This window comes from Lycorma delicatula, chromosome 12, assembly GCF_047948215.1.
Source record: "Lycorma delicatula isolate Av1 chromosome 12, ASM4794821v1, whole genome shotgun sequence".
NCBI classification, from domain to species: Eukaryota; Metazoa; Arthropoda; class Insecta; order Hemiptera; family Fulgoridae; genus Lycorma; species Lycorma delicatula.
The window spans coordinates 44,142,691-44,161,026 of record NC_134466.1 but is presented as its reverse complement, the minus strand read 5'-3'; the positions used below and the strand labels follow the sequence as shown (position 1 = coordinate 44,161,026).

Genomic DNA, 18,336 nt, shown 5'->3' with positions numbered 1-18,336 from the left:
GCTCACTAATAATAGAGCTATTAAGCTCTAGAGCTTAATAGCTTCTAGAGCTTACCTAACAGCGTGAGCGGACTAAGCGTGGTGCCATACACCATCGGCTTCCGTGTCCCAACCACTCACTTGTCATATATTTGCTAAAATGGGCACATTGGCAAACAATAAATAAAAATATTTGCAAAAAAAAAATTGCAAGATTTTTACATTTTAACACCTAAGGAACCTAAAAAACCGGATGGAAATTTTCCGGAAGTTCCTATGTACATATGTGTATCGGTCTTGCACTCCTTACATCTCCAGAATTTCTGACCGATTTTGACCAAACACAGTTAGATAACTTCTATGTATGAGGCATTGGTGCCATTAAATTTTCAACTTAAAAAAGGTCAACGGGGTGAAGCTGTAGAGCAAAGTAAATAGGCGAGATTTCGCCTATTTATGGTCGTATTTTTGTTATGCACATTTGTTAATTATTAAAAAATAATATTTGAAAAAAAAAATTTAATATCATTTTATTCCTCAATATTACCTTCTTTTACCACAAGGAGCGCTATTGTAGCACTAACGTACAGCTATTGTAGTTGTCCGCTATGTTGTGACATCACAAGTGAGCGGTAGAATCAAATAAATAAATAATATTTAAAGTGTAAAACGGTAACTCGACTAGCTAGGTCTTGAACTCGATCGTCCGGTTGACCTGGTGCATTAAGTCTTGAGGAGCTACACCTGTCTGCCGACCACAGATTAGAAATTTGTTATGCAAGTTGTAAAATTACATTAGTTTAGTTAGTGCTGACAGTCGCCGCTAGTACCGCCACACCCGCTCGAAATAAATATGATGCGCTCGCGCGCTTTAATCAGAATCATTGTAAAACGGTATTTAAAGTGGCCGCTAGTATCGCCACATCCGCTCAAATGAAATAGGCTACCGTATGTTCGCGCGCTTTGGTTAGAATCATTGAATTAAATAAACAAAAAATATTATATTTAAATAAAATGATAAATATTTTAAATTACGTTGTATGTGTAAGTGTGTGTAAGCTGTGCATCAGGAAAAAGCCGCGTGACTGCTTACAACGGTGTTGTAAGCTTTTTTTAGCTGTTTAAAAATTGGGCAATTGGTTGTAACCTGATTTTATTATTGTCATGTTTTGTTTAAAAAAATTTAAAAATAAAAATTTTTTAAACCAATTACAGTGCACTAAAAATTTAAGATGAAAAATATAAGAAGTGGACTGATTTTGACCTAGATTTATTGGTACTGTACAAAAAAAAAGGCAACTCATTTCTTACAGAATTACTAATAAAATAAAATACACGTGTTCAGACAAGTCACATAAACAGTCAAACAAATTCAATTTACTACGGAGTCTACAAACTGTAGAATCTAACTGCAATAAGTTCTACATTGGAGATACGGGCGCTACTTTTCACAACAATATAAAATGTCTTCAGTCCACCACTGAATTTACTTTAACAGTTCATTTTATAGAAGAAAGAAAAAAAAAACATGTTCACAAACATCAACACGAAAATCTTATCCGTAAACCCTATAAGACAAAAATTAGACTCGACCAACTCGAGTATATAGAAAAAAAAAGTATATAAGCAAATAGAAAACAAACATTTAAATATTTAAATCCGTACTATATGGATACATTTCTAACGAAAAAATATTTTATACCCTAATCTAGAAACAAATGCATATCGAAAACATAAGAACACAGCTTTTAAGGCGTTAAATTATTTAGAAGATAAATTTAGAGCGAAAGCTTATATAAACTAAAACGTTTTATAATTTAATCTTAAAAATTTATAAGTGAAAGTGGTTGAAAGGTCACCTTTTATTTAAAATAGATGAAATTTTATAATATTTTTTTTTTATGTTTTATTTTAGTTTTTAGCCTGATCATTACCAATACGCCTGATCAATACCAATAAGTTAAAAACTTATTGTTTTTTACTGTTCATAGTTCACACCTTTATTATCTGTATTGTAAAAGTTATTAATTGGTAATTTTTTTACTACTTTGTGCCAAGTAAAGATAGTATTGAAATCGCGAAAAATTTCGTTTTTCAGATTTCAACGGAAATATCCATTTTGACCATCCCTGAATCCATTTTGACTAGTTTCGACGTGACGTCTGTACGTACGTATGTATCTCGTATAACTCAAAAACGATTAGCCGTAGGATATTGAAATTTTGTATTTAGGACTGTTGTAACATCCAGTTGTACACCACCTCCTCTTTTGATTGCAATCGACTGAACCAAAAATGTCCAAAAAAGCCCAAAATCTAAAATAATTTGGATGACTACTACAGTAATAAGCACTAATTGAGAGCTTTTCAATGATATATCGTAAGTGGTACTTATTTTTATTGGTTCCACAGTTATAACAAAATAAAATTTTAATCAATGAAATATTTGGCTTTTACAAGGGGAAGGCACATCGGTTCAAATCCGACTTCATCTCCTTCTTTTTGTTAACTTTTTTTAATTTAAATATATTGATTTATTAATTTATTAACCTCTGATTGTCAAAAAAAATTACAAAAAATAATAATTCAATAACAATAAAAAAAATAAAAATACGTAGTTAATATGTGAACTAATAGACGTACATGTGTTGTCCACATCAGATTTTTTTTAAAATTACTATGAAATCTATAGAAATATTTTTTATTATATATTTCAAAATTAATTTAGAAAAGTTCTTTAGGATAAACATTTTCCCAATAATTTGGCATTGAAAATTTTAATAATAAAAATATAAATAAATATTTTTCTAATTTAATATACACACACACACACACACACACACACACGCACACACACACACACACACACACACATATATATATATATATATATATATATATATATATATATAGTTTGTATAAAGGAAACAATAAAATAATATAATCAAATAAGAATTTTAAAAAACACACACTAAAATATAAAAATGAAGCTATTTTCCAATTACAAAATCTTTAATTTACGGCAAACACATTTTCTGTTTAAAAGAAATAGTTAGCATTTAAAGCCATAACACCAAACCGTTAAAGGCAATGGAAAAACTTATGAAACTATGAAGAAAGAAAGAAAGACGTGTTGTTTAGAGAACCTGTATTTATTTATGACTAAATTTCTACTACAGTTTTTAATTCGAGCGATATTGTTTTTGAGTTATTGCGAGATACTTATGTACGTACACTCCTCACGCCGAAACTAGTCAAAATGGATTCAGGGATGATCAAAATGGATATTTCCGTTGAAATCTGAAAACCGAAATTTTTCGCGATCACAATATTTACTTTACTTCCTATAAGGACGTAATTAAAAACTTTTATATTTTTTTCATTCCCATTAACATATTTATAATTTGATAGTAAAACAATTAACAACTAAATTTGTGTACTGTCTAATTATTAGACTGTATACAAATTATATTAGACTCTAATATAATAACATGCTGGTATATTTCGGTGTATTAACTGTACGACATTTGTACATAGGTTATAGTCGAAACAGTCATTTGTACTCGTATAAGGAGTTCTAGTTAGTCTCCTCTTTGCTGTTAAATTATATTCCGTTTATTGAACTCGGTCAGGAAGGGGTAGTCCAACTACACCGGATGCTTTCGGTACGAGTTTAAACTACATGTGTAGATACTAGGTGCTTTCTGCTTACCAGATGGTTATGTGGTTTGACTGTTTGTTATAGAACGGGATGTTTTGAATCCCGTACAACTTCACTCCCCTTTTGCTGTTTTAACATTACATTCCGTAGGTTGAACAAACCTTCCTTTCTACCTCTTATACACCTCTCTCTGTTTATAGCACCACTTTCTTGCACGAACTCACCCTCTCTTATACATTTGCTAGGTTAACAACGTTAGTGGTAAAATGGTCGGTCTTAAACCACGGGCAGTTTACTAACTGTTAAATCATTTCATTAAAAACAGTTGACAGTATGTGATAATAACCTCATATTTTAACTTAAAACAAGTTTAAATTTTGTGTAATGCTTTTAGCTAATACCTAAGATAAATCTCCATTTTACGTGCTATACTATAATATTTATATTTTTTTTTTAAATATATTTTCTACATTAAGAATTTAAGTGTAATTTTTACTTTTTTTATTTAATGCATGCTATAATGTACTGTAAGAAAAATTAAATTTTGCAATATATTTGTATAAATTAATTTATCTTTATAGCGCAAAGTAATTAAATTGAAATTTTAATATTAGGTATTTATTAAAGAGAAAATTATTTATACTTTACTTTTACATACATAAAATTTAATTGTTATAAAATGTATGTTACAATCTTTGTTATTTTATATTCCTGTATACCAGTCATAACTTTGATGTCTCGAATTAGATGAAAATATGTTGTTTTTACATCTGATATCGATACGAAGGGAGGGGATATTTTTTCTAACAAAAATATGATTTTTATTCCAAGATAACTAATTGACCGATCTCGATACATTATTTTTTTATTAGAAATAAATTAATATTCTCTAAGAAAATATTTTAGTTGTCGTTTTTGTCTGTAAGTAACATTCTTCTTTGTGTCTAGTTTTATATAATCTGTTTTCTGTATCTTGTTTGCTGTAACCGATGTGTTTTTGTTGATATTCCTATCATGATGCAATTGCACTATGACGTATGAGTGTGTGAGTGGGCGTTTAACCCTCTTCCAGAAGGAATGCTTCGTTAGCGGTTCCAGGAAGGGTGGTAGCTAGGGGTGGCAATTTAGTCGGTAGTGCGCAGGTTTACATACACATATTAATAACATCTTGCGGCACCTGTTAGCGAGCCCCGACACTGCTTAGGCGTCCTTAAATGGGATTCCTCACTTCTTTAACAACAAAAAAGGATTTATTTTAGTTATTTAAATTCGATTAAATTTTTATGAATGGTCCGTATAGGAAAAACACATCGTCGTTGTAAACATTTTTATGCAAGTCCATAAATCAGTGATAGTACATGTATATATATATATATTAGAGTGGTCCAAATAGGGCAAAATTTTTGTCGAAAAACGTGCACCCCCTGATTTAAAAGTACTCTCAAAAACAAAATTTTTGACGCGTTGATGAACCCTTTCCGTTCGAAAAAAGTCATCCCCCACTCTACGTGAATTGTAAAGGGGATTTAACATGGGTTTTAGGTCATTTTCAAGTCGTGACGATATAGCGCTAGCACGTTTCATCACAAAACTTCAAAAATAACGTATATAAGGGTTTTTGGGGTCGGAGAACACGAATTTGAAGTCAAAAACTTTTTTTGACACATTGTAACTGTCAAAATCTCTGTCAATCAATTGACAACTAGCGTTCTTATGAAGGAAAATCAATGTTAGACATTACAAACAACGTTACTTAGGGTTTTTGGGGTCGGAGAACACGAATTTGAAGTCAAAAAACTCATTTTGGCTAGGTACGCTAGCTCTATTTGATGAAGTCATCTCAACTGAATTAAAACTGAAAATGGTTGAAAAACTAGCAATTTCGGGTGAAACTTACGAAAATTTATTATCTGCGACAGATGATGATTGTGATTATGATAACGAACCTGCTCACACGAAACGCTACGAAACTAAAAATGTTAACGAATTGTTAAAAAAGAAATCGACTTTTTTGTCAACACGGAGTCCTTGAATTTTTTTAAACGATTCGAACTTGCGACTAGCTTTCTAGAAATTGATCCATGTAAGTGGAGCGAAAACGAAGATTATTTGGCTGCTTTGAATCGTGTTAAAAATCTAAAGGTCGTCAATGACTGCTCAGAAAGGATGGTTAAGTTGGTGAAAGAATTTAGATGTAAATTCACTAGAGATGAAAGTCAATTGCAATATATACTACAAATTGTAAATGATCATCGCAAAAAACATCCAAATTACATTACATATGTAATGTAATATAATAATAAAAATAGAAATCATAAAATTTTAACAACATTATTTGAATAATTATATACATGAATATAAAATTTTTAAAATAAAATGAGAGTTGATCTTTTTGAATCTATCCTTCAGATTTTTTTTAATTGACAACGACTTCAACAGTTTTAACGTGTCAAAACAACTTTTTCACTTCAAATTCGTGTTCTCCGAACACGAATTCTCCGTGACGATATAGCGTTTTAGCGCTATATCGTCACGACTTGAAAATGACCTAAAACCCATGTTAAATCCCCTTTAAAATTCAAGTGGAGTGGGGGATGACTTTTTTCGAACGGAAAGGGTTCATCAACGCGTCAAAAATTTTGTTTTTGAGAGTACTTTTAAATCAGGGGGTGCACGTTTTTCGACAAAAATTTTGCCCTATTTGGACCACTCTAATATATATATATATATATAATATTTTTACCGACGGTTTATTTTTCTGTTTTTTTATCAATTCGTACAGAGAAGAGATTCATAAAGTAATCTAGTATAAATTTTGATTCTGATATAATAAATAACAGTACAAAAAGTTATTAAAAAGGAAAAGTTAGCGTACTGGAATTATAAAAACAATTTTAAGATAACTTTTCTCTTCATAAAATATACAGAATTATCACCAACTACCCCCGGGAGTTTTATGACCTATTCTACTCGTGAAAATAATCGAAAAATTTTATATAAACATATGTCCTGAAATGTTTCGTTTGCGAGTTACGACTAGTAAAAGATTTCTCTCGGATTTCAGCTATCCCGGTGGAATGAGGTCGTATTGAAATTTTTAGGACGGTAATTAAGAAGCTAAAGTAGTGATTTCTTATGGTTTTTGACATTACAAATCTAATAAAATATGCATAACCATATATGCAGTAGTTTATGAAAAGTTTGGAGTAAAGACCAATAAATTGGGGTATAAACCCCTGTTTTTTTATTTTATTTTTGACGTACAGTAACTTTGTCAAATGGGTGCTCATAAAACGTTTAAACTTACAAATGAAGCATTTTAGTATATATGTTTATATGAACTTTTTCCAATTTGTCTTATATTGTCTTTAAGCACGTCAGAATCGATCCAATGTCAAAGTGATGTTCTTTTTTTTTTTGATTATAATGGATTGTGCATTTTTAATTCTTGGCTCAAGGTGAAACAGTGAACCATTCGTAATACCAAGTCATTTTACAACCGTTACTTGAAAAAATCCACAAAAAGAGACAAGAGCTGTGACGAGACAACTTCCTTCATCACGACAACGCGTCCGCTCACTCAGCTTTTTCAATTTGTCAGTTTTGTGCCAAAAATCAAATTAATGACCTCTGTCAACCTCCCTACATGTTAGAGCAGGCTCCTTGCGATATTTTATTATTTTCGAAATAAAAATCAGTGATGAAAGGACGCCGTTTTGAGACTGTTAAAGTCGTCGCTGTTTTGACGACATTAAAGAAAATTCAAAGTCATTTTAAATGAAGCTAATTTAGGAACTGTTTGAAAACACTCCTGGAAAAGTGTATGAGGAGGACAAAAGTACTTTGAAGGGGACAACAACCAATAAGCTGTAAAATTAATAATAAGATTAAAAAAATAAAAGTTCGGTTATTTTCTGAGCAGATCTCGTATGTGAGTATTTTTAATAGATTATAAAACAACTAAAATTATATTCTTACCTAAAATTCCAAGTCTGTAGTTAATCGTAACTACGACTAAATCCGCGTAACTTGCTAGTACACTACCATCGTATGGATTTCCTGAATTCCATTCGTATGATTCCCCGTGTACAAACATTATTACAGGATATCTTGTTCTAGTAACCGTCCCTGTAAAAAAACAAAAAAAAAACAGTAATAAAAATACAGAATATATATTAAAATAATCGATCTAAATACAGATATAAGTTTTTATATGTATATGTGTATACAAAAATTTTGCAAATAAAATAAACCTTTATTCTGATTGGTGATAGATGTTTAAAACCAAAATATAAGGTAAAAAAATAGCATCTATTTTTTTACCGTATAAAAAAAAATATAAAAATATAATAAAAACAAGAAATAATGTTAATGAAATAAATATAAAAAAATTACTACAAAAAAGTTCACAATTCAAAGACCTCTATTGAAAATTATTTTAATCATATATTTTATATATACGATACATAAAAATCTTGTTTCTTCTGTATTTTTTTCACTCGTTGGAAGAGGCGTAATACAAATCGATCAAACATACACGTATTTCCAGCCAGTTACAATGTCTCATCTCTTTTAACATAATGGCATATATATTAACCAATCCGAAGAGAGAATCGATCTGAACAACCGGAATACAAGAAATATTGATGTTGATAATTTTTACCGACCAATCACAAAACTAAGTTTTGTTTATTAGTTACCAGTAAATCTGTACTTCACCAGACCTCTGTATTAAGATTTTTGTTCTTTAATACAAACAGGAGCATTATAAACAATAAAAAATATATAAACATTTTATATGTATATATGATTTATCATTAAACCACTTATCACATTCAACCAACTTAGAAAACAGTAAACTTTGATTTGCTGCAATGTAGAATTATTATAATTTCCTTTAAATGGTTATGACTTTCCAGTTTGCGCTGGAAAAATAGTTCGTTTCCATGAATAAAAAAACTGTATAAATATTTATGTGTAAATTTAAATAACTAATTATTTGTTTTGCAATTGTTTAAGTTTTTAATAATACTTTTTTATACAGCAAATAAAAATTACTGGTCATCATACGTGTGTTGTTAGCCATATTTTCAAATTATAATATTTATGATTTTAAGTAATTTTAATTTTTCTGGCTTTAATGATTATGCTCCTGCTTGTCAAATAGTACGTAAATACCTCTGTTCAAAAATTTAATATAAAAAAATTAATTTCACGTAAATATTTATAAAAAACCACCTAACTGTTTAGATAACCAGAAAATTTCACAGGTAAAATATGTTTTTTTTTTGTCACTGATTTAAACACTCTTAAGGCCACCAGTCCGGCAATTAAGCATTACTCGGTCACCTCAGGGTATGGTAGCAGCACCCTCTCTCTCTTGTTTCCTGTTTAGCCTCCGGTAACTACCGGAGGCTAAACTACCGGAGATGTGTGGTTAATTGAAACCCAACCACCAAAGAACACCGGTATCCACGATATAGTATTCAAATCCGTGTAAAAACAACTGGCTTTACTAGGACTTGAACGCTGGAACTCTCGACTTCCAAATCAGCTGATTTGGGAAGACGTGTTAACCACTAGACCAACTCGGTGGGTTTATGGTAGGAGCACCCTGCCCTCCCTATTTTGCACCCTGTAGAGGCATCCCACCGGGGTCTCCCTAGCGTCATCTGAACAGGCCGACTTCCTCTTCTGGACAACCAGCCCATCCCTCAACTGGAGAGCTGCCCTCCCGTCCATAACCTACGCAGCACCAGGTGTGCGTTTCGCACAACTGTTTTTTTTTACTCCACGTGATCCGTCCTCTCACACCTTGAGGGTTCCCCGTACATCATCGGGTAGCTCCGACTCCCCATTCTTGCATGTAGGCGGACCAGAACACCCTAGGCCTGGGGGCTACCTCCCTAACCTTAGAAGTCGCCACGATTCATCCCATGCTTCATTATTTTAGTAGATTCCCTCATGAAAGCAATCTCTTCACCGTAAGACTACACAACTCAGCCAGCACCACACGTTGTACACTGACTCCTTCTTCCAAAAGATCACAGCAACCATTCCCGCAACCGTCTTCCTTTGCTTGGTACCTCGTAGCATGGAGCCGCTCGTGCCTTGATCTCGTCCTATCTGCGGCACTCATAAAATGTGTGCTCCGTTGTATCCACTAGTCCACAATTAGAGAATTCCCTTCTCCGAAACCTGTAGAAGTAGTTTCCGAATCTTCTGTGACCAGAGAGCAGCTGACAAACGTAATAATCAACGTCCCCATGCTTCCTCCTAACCATTCATTTAGCCTTGGAATTATCCGACGGGTCCGAGCTTCCGTATTCGCGGTATCACACCTCTCCTGCCATTCTTGAAGTAGGAGGTCCTAATTAAAGATTAAAATTACTTTGAAATGGATTTTCTCTCTTGTTTATAGATGAATTTGTTAAAATAGTACACTTAATGCGAATACATTGGTTGTATTTTAAATAATATATAGTTTAATCATCTATACGTAGTATATTATAGTATTTCATCTTCGTAATAATATTCTATACGCGAATATATAAACATCAAGCCACACGCATACATACACACACAAACATTCATATGTACATCGGGCGCAATTCATTTCGGTATATAAATTACTTCGATTTCAAACATACGAACAGTAATTTATTTTACTTAAGAGAATCTTTTGAAATGTATTTTCTCTCTTGTTTGTAGAAGAATAGTGTTAAAATAGTACATCTAATGCGAATATATTGGTTGTTGTATATTTAACTAATATGTAGTTATACATCTATACATAGTATATTATAGTATTTCATCTTTGTAATAATATTCTAAACGCGAATATATAAACATAAAGGCACACGCACGCATGCACACGCAAACATTCATATCCATATCGGGCGCAATTCATTTCGGTATGTAAATTAGTACTTCGATTTCAAACATATATATTTAAAAATTATTTTATCAGCCTATTTACTCCGAGATTGATTGATGTTTTTGTGGTAAATAATAATAATAATAATAATAATAATAATAATAATAATAATCATAATACTGTAATTAGCATTAGACCGACTTCATTTATATAATGTAACGCTTTCAGCTAAATTATGTTCACATAGTTATTAATACTTTAGCTACGTTCATATGTTAAGTAAAATAATGGAAACAGATATTCCTGCGGTCTGATTCACATACTGTATATTCTCAAAACATCATTTTTTAACAGGAAATAAAAATTAATTTTTACATCTATAGCAATTAATTATTTTTTTTTACATCTGATTCAATTACATTGTTATATTTTTGTAAAAATTTTTTAAATTTGATGTTATATAAATGTTTATTTTAAAATCATGTAATTTAAGCGAAACAAAATGTTTGTACATGGAATATAAAATCTCCATGAAAAAATATAATTTTTTTATTGTTCTTTGATTTTAACTTTTATAAATGTATTTTTTTTAAATTCATTATCCTTGGAAAGTAGTTAAAACGATGCTGTTTGTAAATATATCTATCGAAATTGTTGTACTTAGCTGTCTGATTTAAAAAAAACAATTAACGATGCTGTTTGTAAATATATCTATCGAAATTGTTGTACTTAGCTGTCTGATTTAAAAAAAACAATTACTGTCCGTTAAGTTTCTTACAATAAATTGGAATTAATTCATGATAATAAGGTAAAATACCTGGGAATATGTTTTGTTTTTTTTTTTTTTTTTTTTTTATATTCACACTTACTCCTCTGGAACGGATCTACAATCAAGTTTGACTCGCGCCAGAGGAGTGTCCTTTACTCTAGCTCGCCTCCCCGCCCGCCGACTGTTTGTCCGGCACGGCAGGTCAGTTCACCGGTTAGCTCTTTTATTTCTTTTATAGATATTCATCATACATTGATTACTGAGAGTCCACCATCCTTGTTCTCTCAGCAACAGTCACCCCTATTCTTTAATCTCTCTCTTTTTTTTTTTATATGATATCATACCAACCCAACCAATTAGTTTAAAACTTAAGCCACGGAGTCCTCAGGTTTCTTCACCTCTCTGCCCATCCACGCAAGCACGAACGAGCATGAGCTCCACCTTCGGCTGTTCGTCATCACAATCGAGCAACAGCACCACCTTAAATTACCCGTCAACAACAAACAGTTACCTTATGACAGTTTTCAGAATCTTTTAACAAATTTTTATAAACTTATAATATAAGAAACACAAAGTTTAAGAATCTATAAGTTCCTTCACCACTTATCCGATAAAACCTACAAACCAGAGCTCCATCATCAGCTTCCCCTCAACAACAAACAATTTCCTCTTGTAAGTTTTCAGTATATTAATACATTTTTATACATATTTTATAAATTTTTTTTTTTTTTTTTGGTGTGTAAACCACACTCAAAGCTATATCTCAATATTGCCCATTCTCTCAAATATTGACAAACGGAAATTCCACCTACGACAAGCCGTCATCAGCGAGCGGTTTCTTCTTGACGAGCTTCCTCATCTTTTTTCTTTATAACTGCGGTTATAAACGACGAGATCACTGGGAATATGTTTGATTTATATACATTCCACTTATCTTTAAATACTTTTATACTGTTGTTTGTAAATATATCTATCGAAATTCTTGTACTTAGCTGTCTGATTTAAAAAAACAATTACTGTCCGTTAAGTTTCTTACAATAAATTGGAATTAATTCATGATAATAAGGTAAAATACCTGGGAATATGTTTGATTTATATACATTCCACTTATTTCTAAATACTTTTATACTTTAAATTACTTTTTTAATACTCTTTAAATACTTTTTTTTATTTTCTGCAAATATTCAGTTTGTCCATTTTTAAAAAATTTACATTTGTTGGGCAAAAGTATTCTCAGATTTATATTTGTATACGCCATGCAATTTTTACGGTTCGTAAAACGTTACCGTATCAATAATATTTAAAAGTTTTCCAAGACACCTGAATTAAAATTTTCTCTAATACTTCTTGTATTCAACGTGTCCTTGTATTTGCAAATAGTGTTCATCAATTATAAATCTCAGGATACGATTCCATTTTAAGCTGACAGATCAGACAAAACCAAACCAAGGCAGACGTAATTCTGCTGGCCCTCTGAGGGAGTTGGAACAGTTGATGTGGAGTGGATGGATCAGATAAGACTCGAATCTATTTGAATGCAATTTCTATTATTTTGGTGAACCCGTCTAGTTCTTTCGATGACTGGAATGGCGATTGTCGAAATACAAAATATGTAAAGTTTTTGCAGAAAATCTAACAGTCGCTTTTATATAATATTATAAATAAATCCTCTACTGATTTTTACAATCGGTATGACCAATAATATGAAGAAAAAACGAACTTGTTTGCTGCTTTAGAGATGGTTAGAATAGTAGTTATTTATGAATTGGTTTAGCTAGAACCATTCTAAGAGTAGAGCTTGCGTTTTTTTTATACAACGATTGCTGATGTAGGTCTCTGTGCTGTTCTTGTTTCTCTCTTTTTCTTGTTTAGCCTCTTGGAATTACCGTTCAGATATTACTTCAGAGGATAACATGTATAAGTATAAATGATGTGTAGTCTTGTACAGTCTCAGTTTGACCATTTCTGAGATGCGTGGTCGATTGAAACCACATCAAAGAACACCAGTATCCACGATCTAGAATTGAAATCCGTATAAAAATGATTGCCTTTACTACGACTTAAACACTGGAACTCTTGACTACCAAATCAGCTGATTTGGAAAGACGCGTTCACCACTAGATCAACCCGGTGGGTTGTGCTGGTCTTGTTTACTCTGTTTGAGTGAAATTGCATCGAACCGTACTCAACGGAACCGAGCCTGGGTTTCCTTTTTTTCCCCGTTATATAATACTCACTGTTGGTTGGGTTTCAATTAACCACATATCTCAGGAGTGGTTGACCTGAGACAGTACAAGACCGTACTTCATTTATATTCATACATATCTTCCTCATTCATCATCTGAAGTAATGTTTTAGGGTGGTTCCGGAGGCTAAACAGGAAAAGAAAAAATCAATTTTATAATACCTTTATGGTTCGATTAGGATACAGCATGTATCACCTAACCCTTTCAAAACAATAACTATGTTTCGAGGTAACGTTACTCACTCAACAATTCAATCCGCTTTTCCAGTCTTTTTTGATTAACTTTATTAAGAAGTCTCCACTTTGAGGCCTGACTGTAAATTTTGTAAAGTTGGATGGTTGCCTTAAATAATTTTTAGTAATCTGGAGGAAACAGTAAAATGGTTTTATATCCATTTTTTCAATACTCTAAATTTTTAGAGAATTCTCTTAATTTTAAACTAATCTATTGTATTCACCAGTACTGACCATTCATCATGAATGCAGAATGTTTGCTTTCTTTTGAAATTTAATAATTTTCACAACAGAATGACCCCACTCATCGAAAGAACTAGACTTGTCCATCAAAGCCAAACCTGAATAGATCCACAACGGTACGAATTTTATTCAGCAGGTGATGGTCTTGTTTGGTTTACCTCAACAGTCATATTCCATCTCCTTCAGACCGTTGAACTAGTCTGGTCTGTCCGCTTGCAATAGAACGGTATCCTTATTTGAAAACATTAAGAGAAGATATGATGGCTGACTTCAGGTGTAGGTTTGTTTGAAAGGTGAAGTTTCGTATTTTGTTTGTTTGCAGTCATGGGCAACGAAAATCTATTTCTCATCAATTCTTTTCATAAAATAGTCACCAATTTTGAAATAGAAAATTTTATTAAAAATGTAGTTACTCATACGTCATTTGCTTAATAAACTTGAACTTTACTGTAAAATTTTATAAAAATTGTAAAATACTTTTCATCTTAATTGCGTCAAAAATAAATAAAAAATCCAAAGATTGAGGAAAAATAGGCTCGCTTTTCTAGGCTAAAGGTTTACTAAAGGAATATTTTTGGAAAATCTTTTAAGTAATAAAAAATAGGAAAGATGAATTTCATGTAAAAAAATCAAAATCAGACGGTCTCGGATTTGAATTCCAATATTTCCATATATTCCCTAGTGCAATTTTGAAAGCTTCTTTGGTAAATTAATCCTCCAAAAAAAAGAAAAATCAGACTTCTTTTTTTCACGTATGGATATCTCTTTTTTTTTGATTAATAAATGGGGATGGACTTTTAGGAAATGATTAGCAGAAAAGAATTTCAATATATGAGGACTGATATGGTAAATATGCTAAGTGCCACAAATCAATATCTTTAGAACAGTCAAAAAATTGGTTATCTCAGTTCACAGAAATACTGCCGTAATCCAATTTAATATGAACTTAACTTTAAGTAGAAGGTTAGTAATCCATCTATTTCTACATCCCTGTTAAATAACCTGTTTTTATAGAAAAAAAAAACAAAAAAAAAACAAATATAGAACATTTCAAGTGATATGTACAAATATATAAAAGTACTAAGGTAAAATTCACACAAACATTATAAGTGGCACTGAGTAAACTAATATTGATTATTGATCTAAATTGAAATATTAAACAATAAAGAGTTCATGAAAAATAAAAGTCAGAAATAGAAAAAATCTTATAATAAAAATTCATTATTAATTTTAGTAAAAATTATGGTACTGAAACAAACATAATTAACCAGTTTAAGTATTATCATCATCCATTTCAGCACTTATCAGATTTATATAGTACTGTTTATCTGAATCTTTCATCTACGGCAGCTTTTTAATAAATAGGTTAACTTTGCTGCGTATATACCTGGAGCAGAAAACACCTGAAATTGAGCACTTTGATATCCGAAATTGCCTTTTTTACGGACGGTGCAGTATTTCTACGCTTAAAATTCAATGAATAGTTCCTTATAAGCTACAATTTTTGGAGTTTCTGCTTAATTATAATTGTACACACTTACAAGATACCCAATCTTTGGTATCAGTAGATGTTAAAATTTTGCCGCAGCAATTAATTTACATAAATTTTTTGGCGTACAGATTAGTTATTCCATTTTCTTTTTTTAATGTGGCTAAATTCACGGTCACAAGCAAGGAAACTGTGACCTTTCAATGTAAATTTATGCTGTACCTCCTCGAACATTCCAATGTTGACCAACCTTATCATCAGGAAAACCGTTTTCCGGTTCTTGTTTTGTCCGGCGCAGTTATCGAACCATATCACTAGTTTTTTTTTGTGCAAACGACCATCATTTACGTTTTAAAAGATTTAAAAGAATTTCGTTACTAGTTCAGTCTACTTTACCTTCATGCCAAATGTGATAAAATGCAATATCATTGTTACCCACATGTATATCAAAATTCAGCTGTCTGCTGTAGTATATGTCTATGAGATGAAGTAGAAATTGAATGACTTGCTGCAAGTCCATTCATAATACAATGTAGTAAACTCTGGATATTTTGTTTCTGCGTGGTCCTTAGATATCTCGTTCAAGGGCTCTTCTATAGGTTTTATAATGAGTTTTTAAATCAATTTTGGTCCGAGATGAATCAGGAATGTTAGCTTTAATACGAACGTTAAGCTTATTACGATCTGAACAGGAACATTCTTCTGGAGCGTGAAAAGCAAGTTTAAGATCAAACGACAGAAATATTTTGGAGTTCACTTTTCGAAATTCTTTCATTATTAAGGTAAAATAAACTAATATAACTATAATATTTCTAGAAAACACATTTGGAACAAAAATCGTAATTTTAACTAGGTTAGTTAACAGTACGTTGTGTATGAGTACCCTAACAGCTCTACAACTAGGCAGTTGTAACATTAATAAAAACCAGTATGCATGGAGTGCGGATGGATAAAATGTCAAGAATGGTTTGGGAAAGTTCTTAAGCAAAAGGCGTACATGACAGTTGGGCGACGTGAGGGGATAGCTCGTGCATGGAGATTGTGGGAGCCTCCGGGTCGCCACCAGTGATGAAGTGTTTGGGACTTCTCGATCCACCTGCTTCCTGGATCTTCGATAAGGAGCTTGTTTGCCATCATCTATTGATATGACGGTGCGGTAGAGGGGCCTGTCTTCTACGTCTCGCAGAGTGCACTGTATGTAAATAGCAGATTATACAGATCCTGTCCAGAAGAAGGATCAAGTATACATGGGAAAGGCCGGGAAGAGGCAGGTTGTATGCAGAGGTGGCAGGGGGCCGACTCGTCCAATACAACATTTGGACGGACTAGAAATATGATCACACATTTTATCTGCAGTAGGAAAGAAAAGAAAAAAACAAGGGGTTAGGGTTAAGACGTGTTGTTCATGGATTAGGTTTTACCGGTTTTTAAAAATATATAACATTAATTTGTAATAATAAAACTACAGAGCAGCAAGAGGCCACTAATTTTTCTTTAAAGTTTAATCAAAACTTTGGAGTAAAATTTAATTTTATGAACTAACTGAAGTAAAATCATCTAAGTATTTAAATATCTCATAAGTTTTACACAATAACAAACAGTGACATTACCACGTACAACCAATGATTAACTACTACATCAGTTGGTGAAGAATTTTCCCCTAACGCTAGACTTGTTTCATTTCCCCTCTTTTCGCAAATTCATTTCACGTCTCAGGTAGAATTTGAATACGGAACTCATAAATTATTATAAAAATAAAAAAAAAGTTACCTTTTTAAATTGTAAAATTAAAGCTTGGTACAATAACGATGTAATTTTTAACAGTTGCGAACATAAATATCTGTAGGCCTACTAAGGTTATATTTTATACTAAAATTTACGCAGAGAACTTTTTAATTTTGATTTCCTTTTTTTCAGCATTTATATCGTGACATAAAGTGATCTTATAAAATCTTCTTTCACTTTATAAATCTCCCATTTATTTTCCTTTTTCTTCATCTTTTTTTTATTATTTTTCCTCCTTCTAAGTTATTTTTTTAATTAAAATAGCTTTATTGGATATCTGACTTACTTTTTTTTTTCAATTTATCTTTGCAGATGTTTCTGCCAATTACTTTACTAAATGTAATCTGAGCTCAGAATTGTCATTAGGGAAAATTGCATTTTCTGCCGTACCTCATCCGACCTTAACACCCCCTCCTCCAACCTTCTAACAATCCCCTATCTAACTAACCCAAATGACTCTTTGCACAGCTTAGTAGGCTGTCTCTTCTTTTTAGTTCTTTTTAACTTACCGTCCCATCACAAACTTTCCTTTAACTCATCCTTTAACATTCCTTTTCTCTGTACTCTTTCTCTGAATCAGTTATATTTAATAAAGTTGACCTTATGCCTTTTCATTTTTAAAGCGATACAAAAATTATAAACCAAGTTAATTATTTATTATTTTTTTTTATTTAATAAAAGTACGATGGATTTTAAGCATAATTAATCTTTTAATTTATTAATTAATTATTTTATAATACTTAAAAAAAACCCGCCCTGTTGGTTTTTGTCTGTAATTCTACGTTCAGTTCAGCATGGTATGTTCATCATATCAACCCCTCAGACTATCCCTTCCACACTGGCATATTGAGGTGAAGTTCGGATTGATTTTAAATCTGAGGAATGGATGAATTTAATAAACAGAACTAAAATAAATAATCAGGTTATTTTTTTTACTTTTAAGGCCGGAAAGGACCACTTTAATCAGAATAATTCAAGTCTTTTTTGCCGATCTTTTGGTCTTTACTTTTTTAGCTTTTGCTTTTTCCCAATATTTAGTCGTTCTTAATGATCTT

General features: G+C 31.8%; 1 protein-coding gene across 1 annotated transcript in view; it reads right to left on the bottom strand.

The window, feature by feature from the left end:
- The window catches only part of LOC142332751 (neuroligin-4, Y-linked-like), a 702,340-nt gene that overhangs the window by 265,992 nt on the left and 418,012 nt on the right, over window positions 1-18,336 (bottom strand). The window contains exon 3 of the mRNA XM_075379365.1: window positions 7,618-7,754. Coding sequence (XP_075235480.1) covers window positions 7,618-7,754 — 137 coding nt within the window. The remainder of the gene's footprint in view (window positions 1-7,617; window positions 7,755-18,336) is intronic.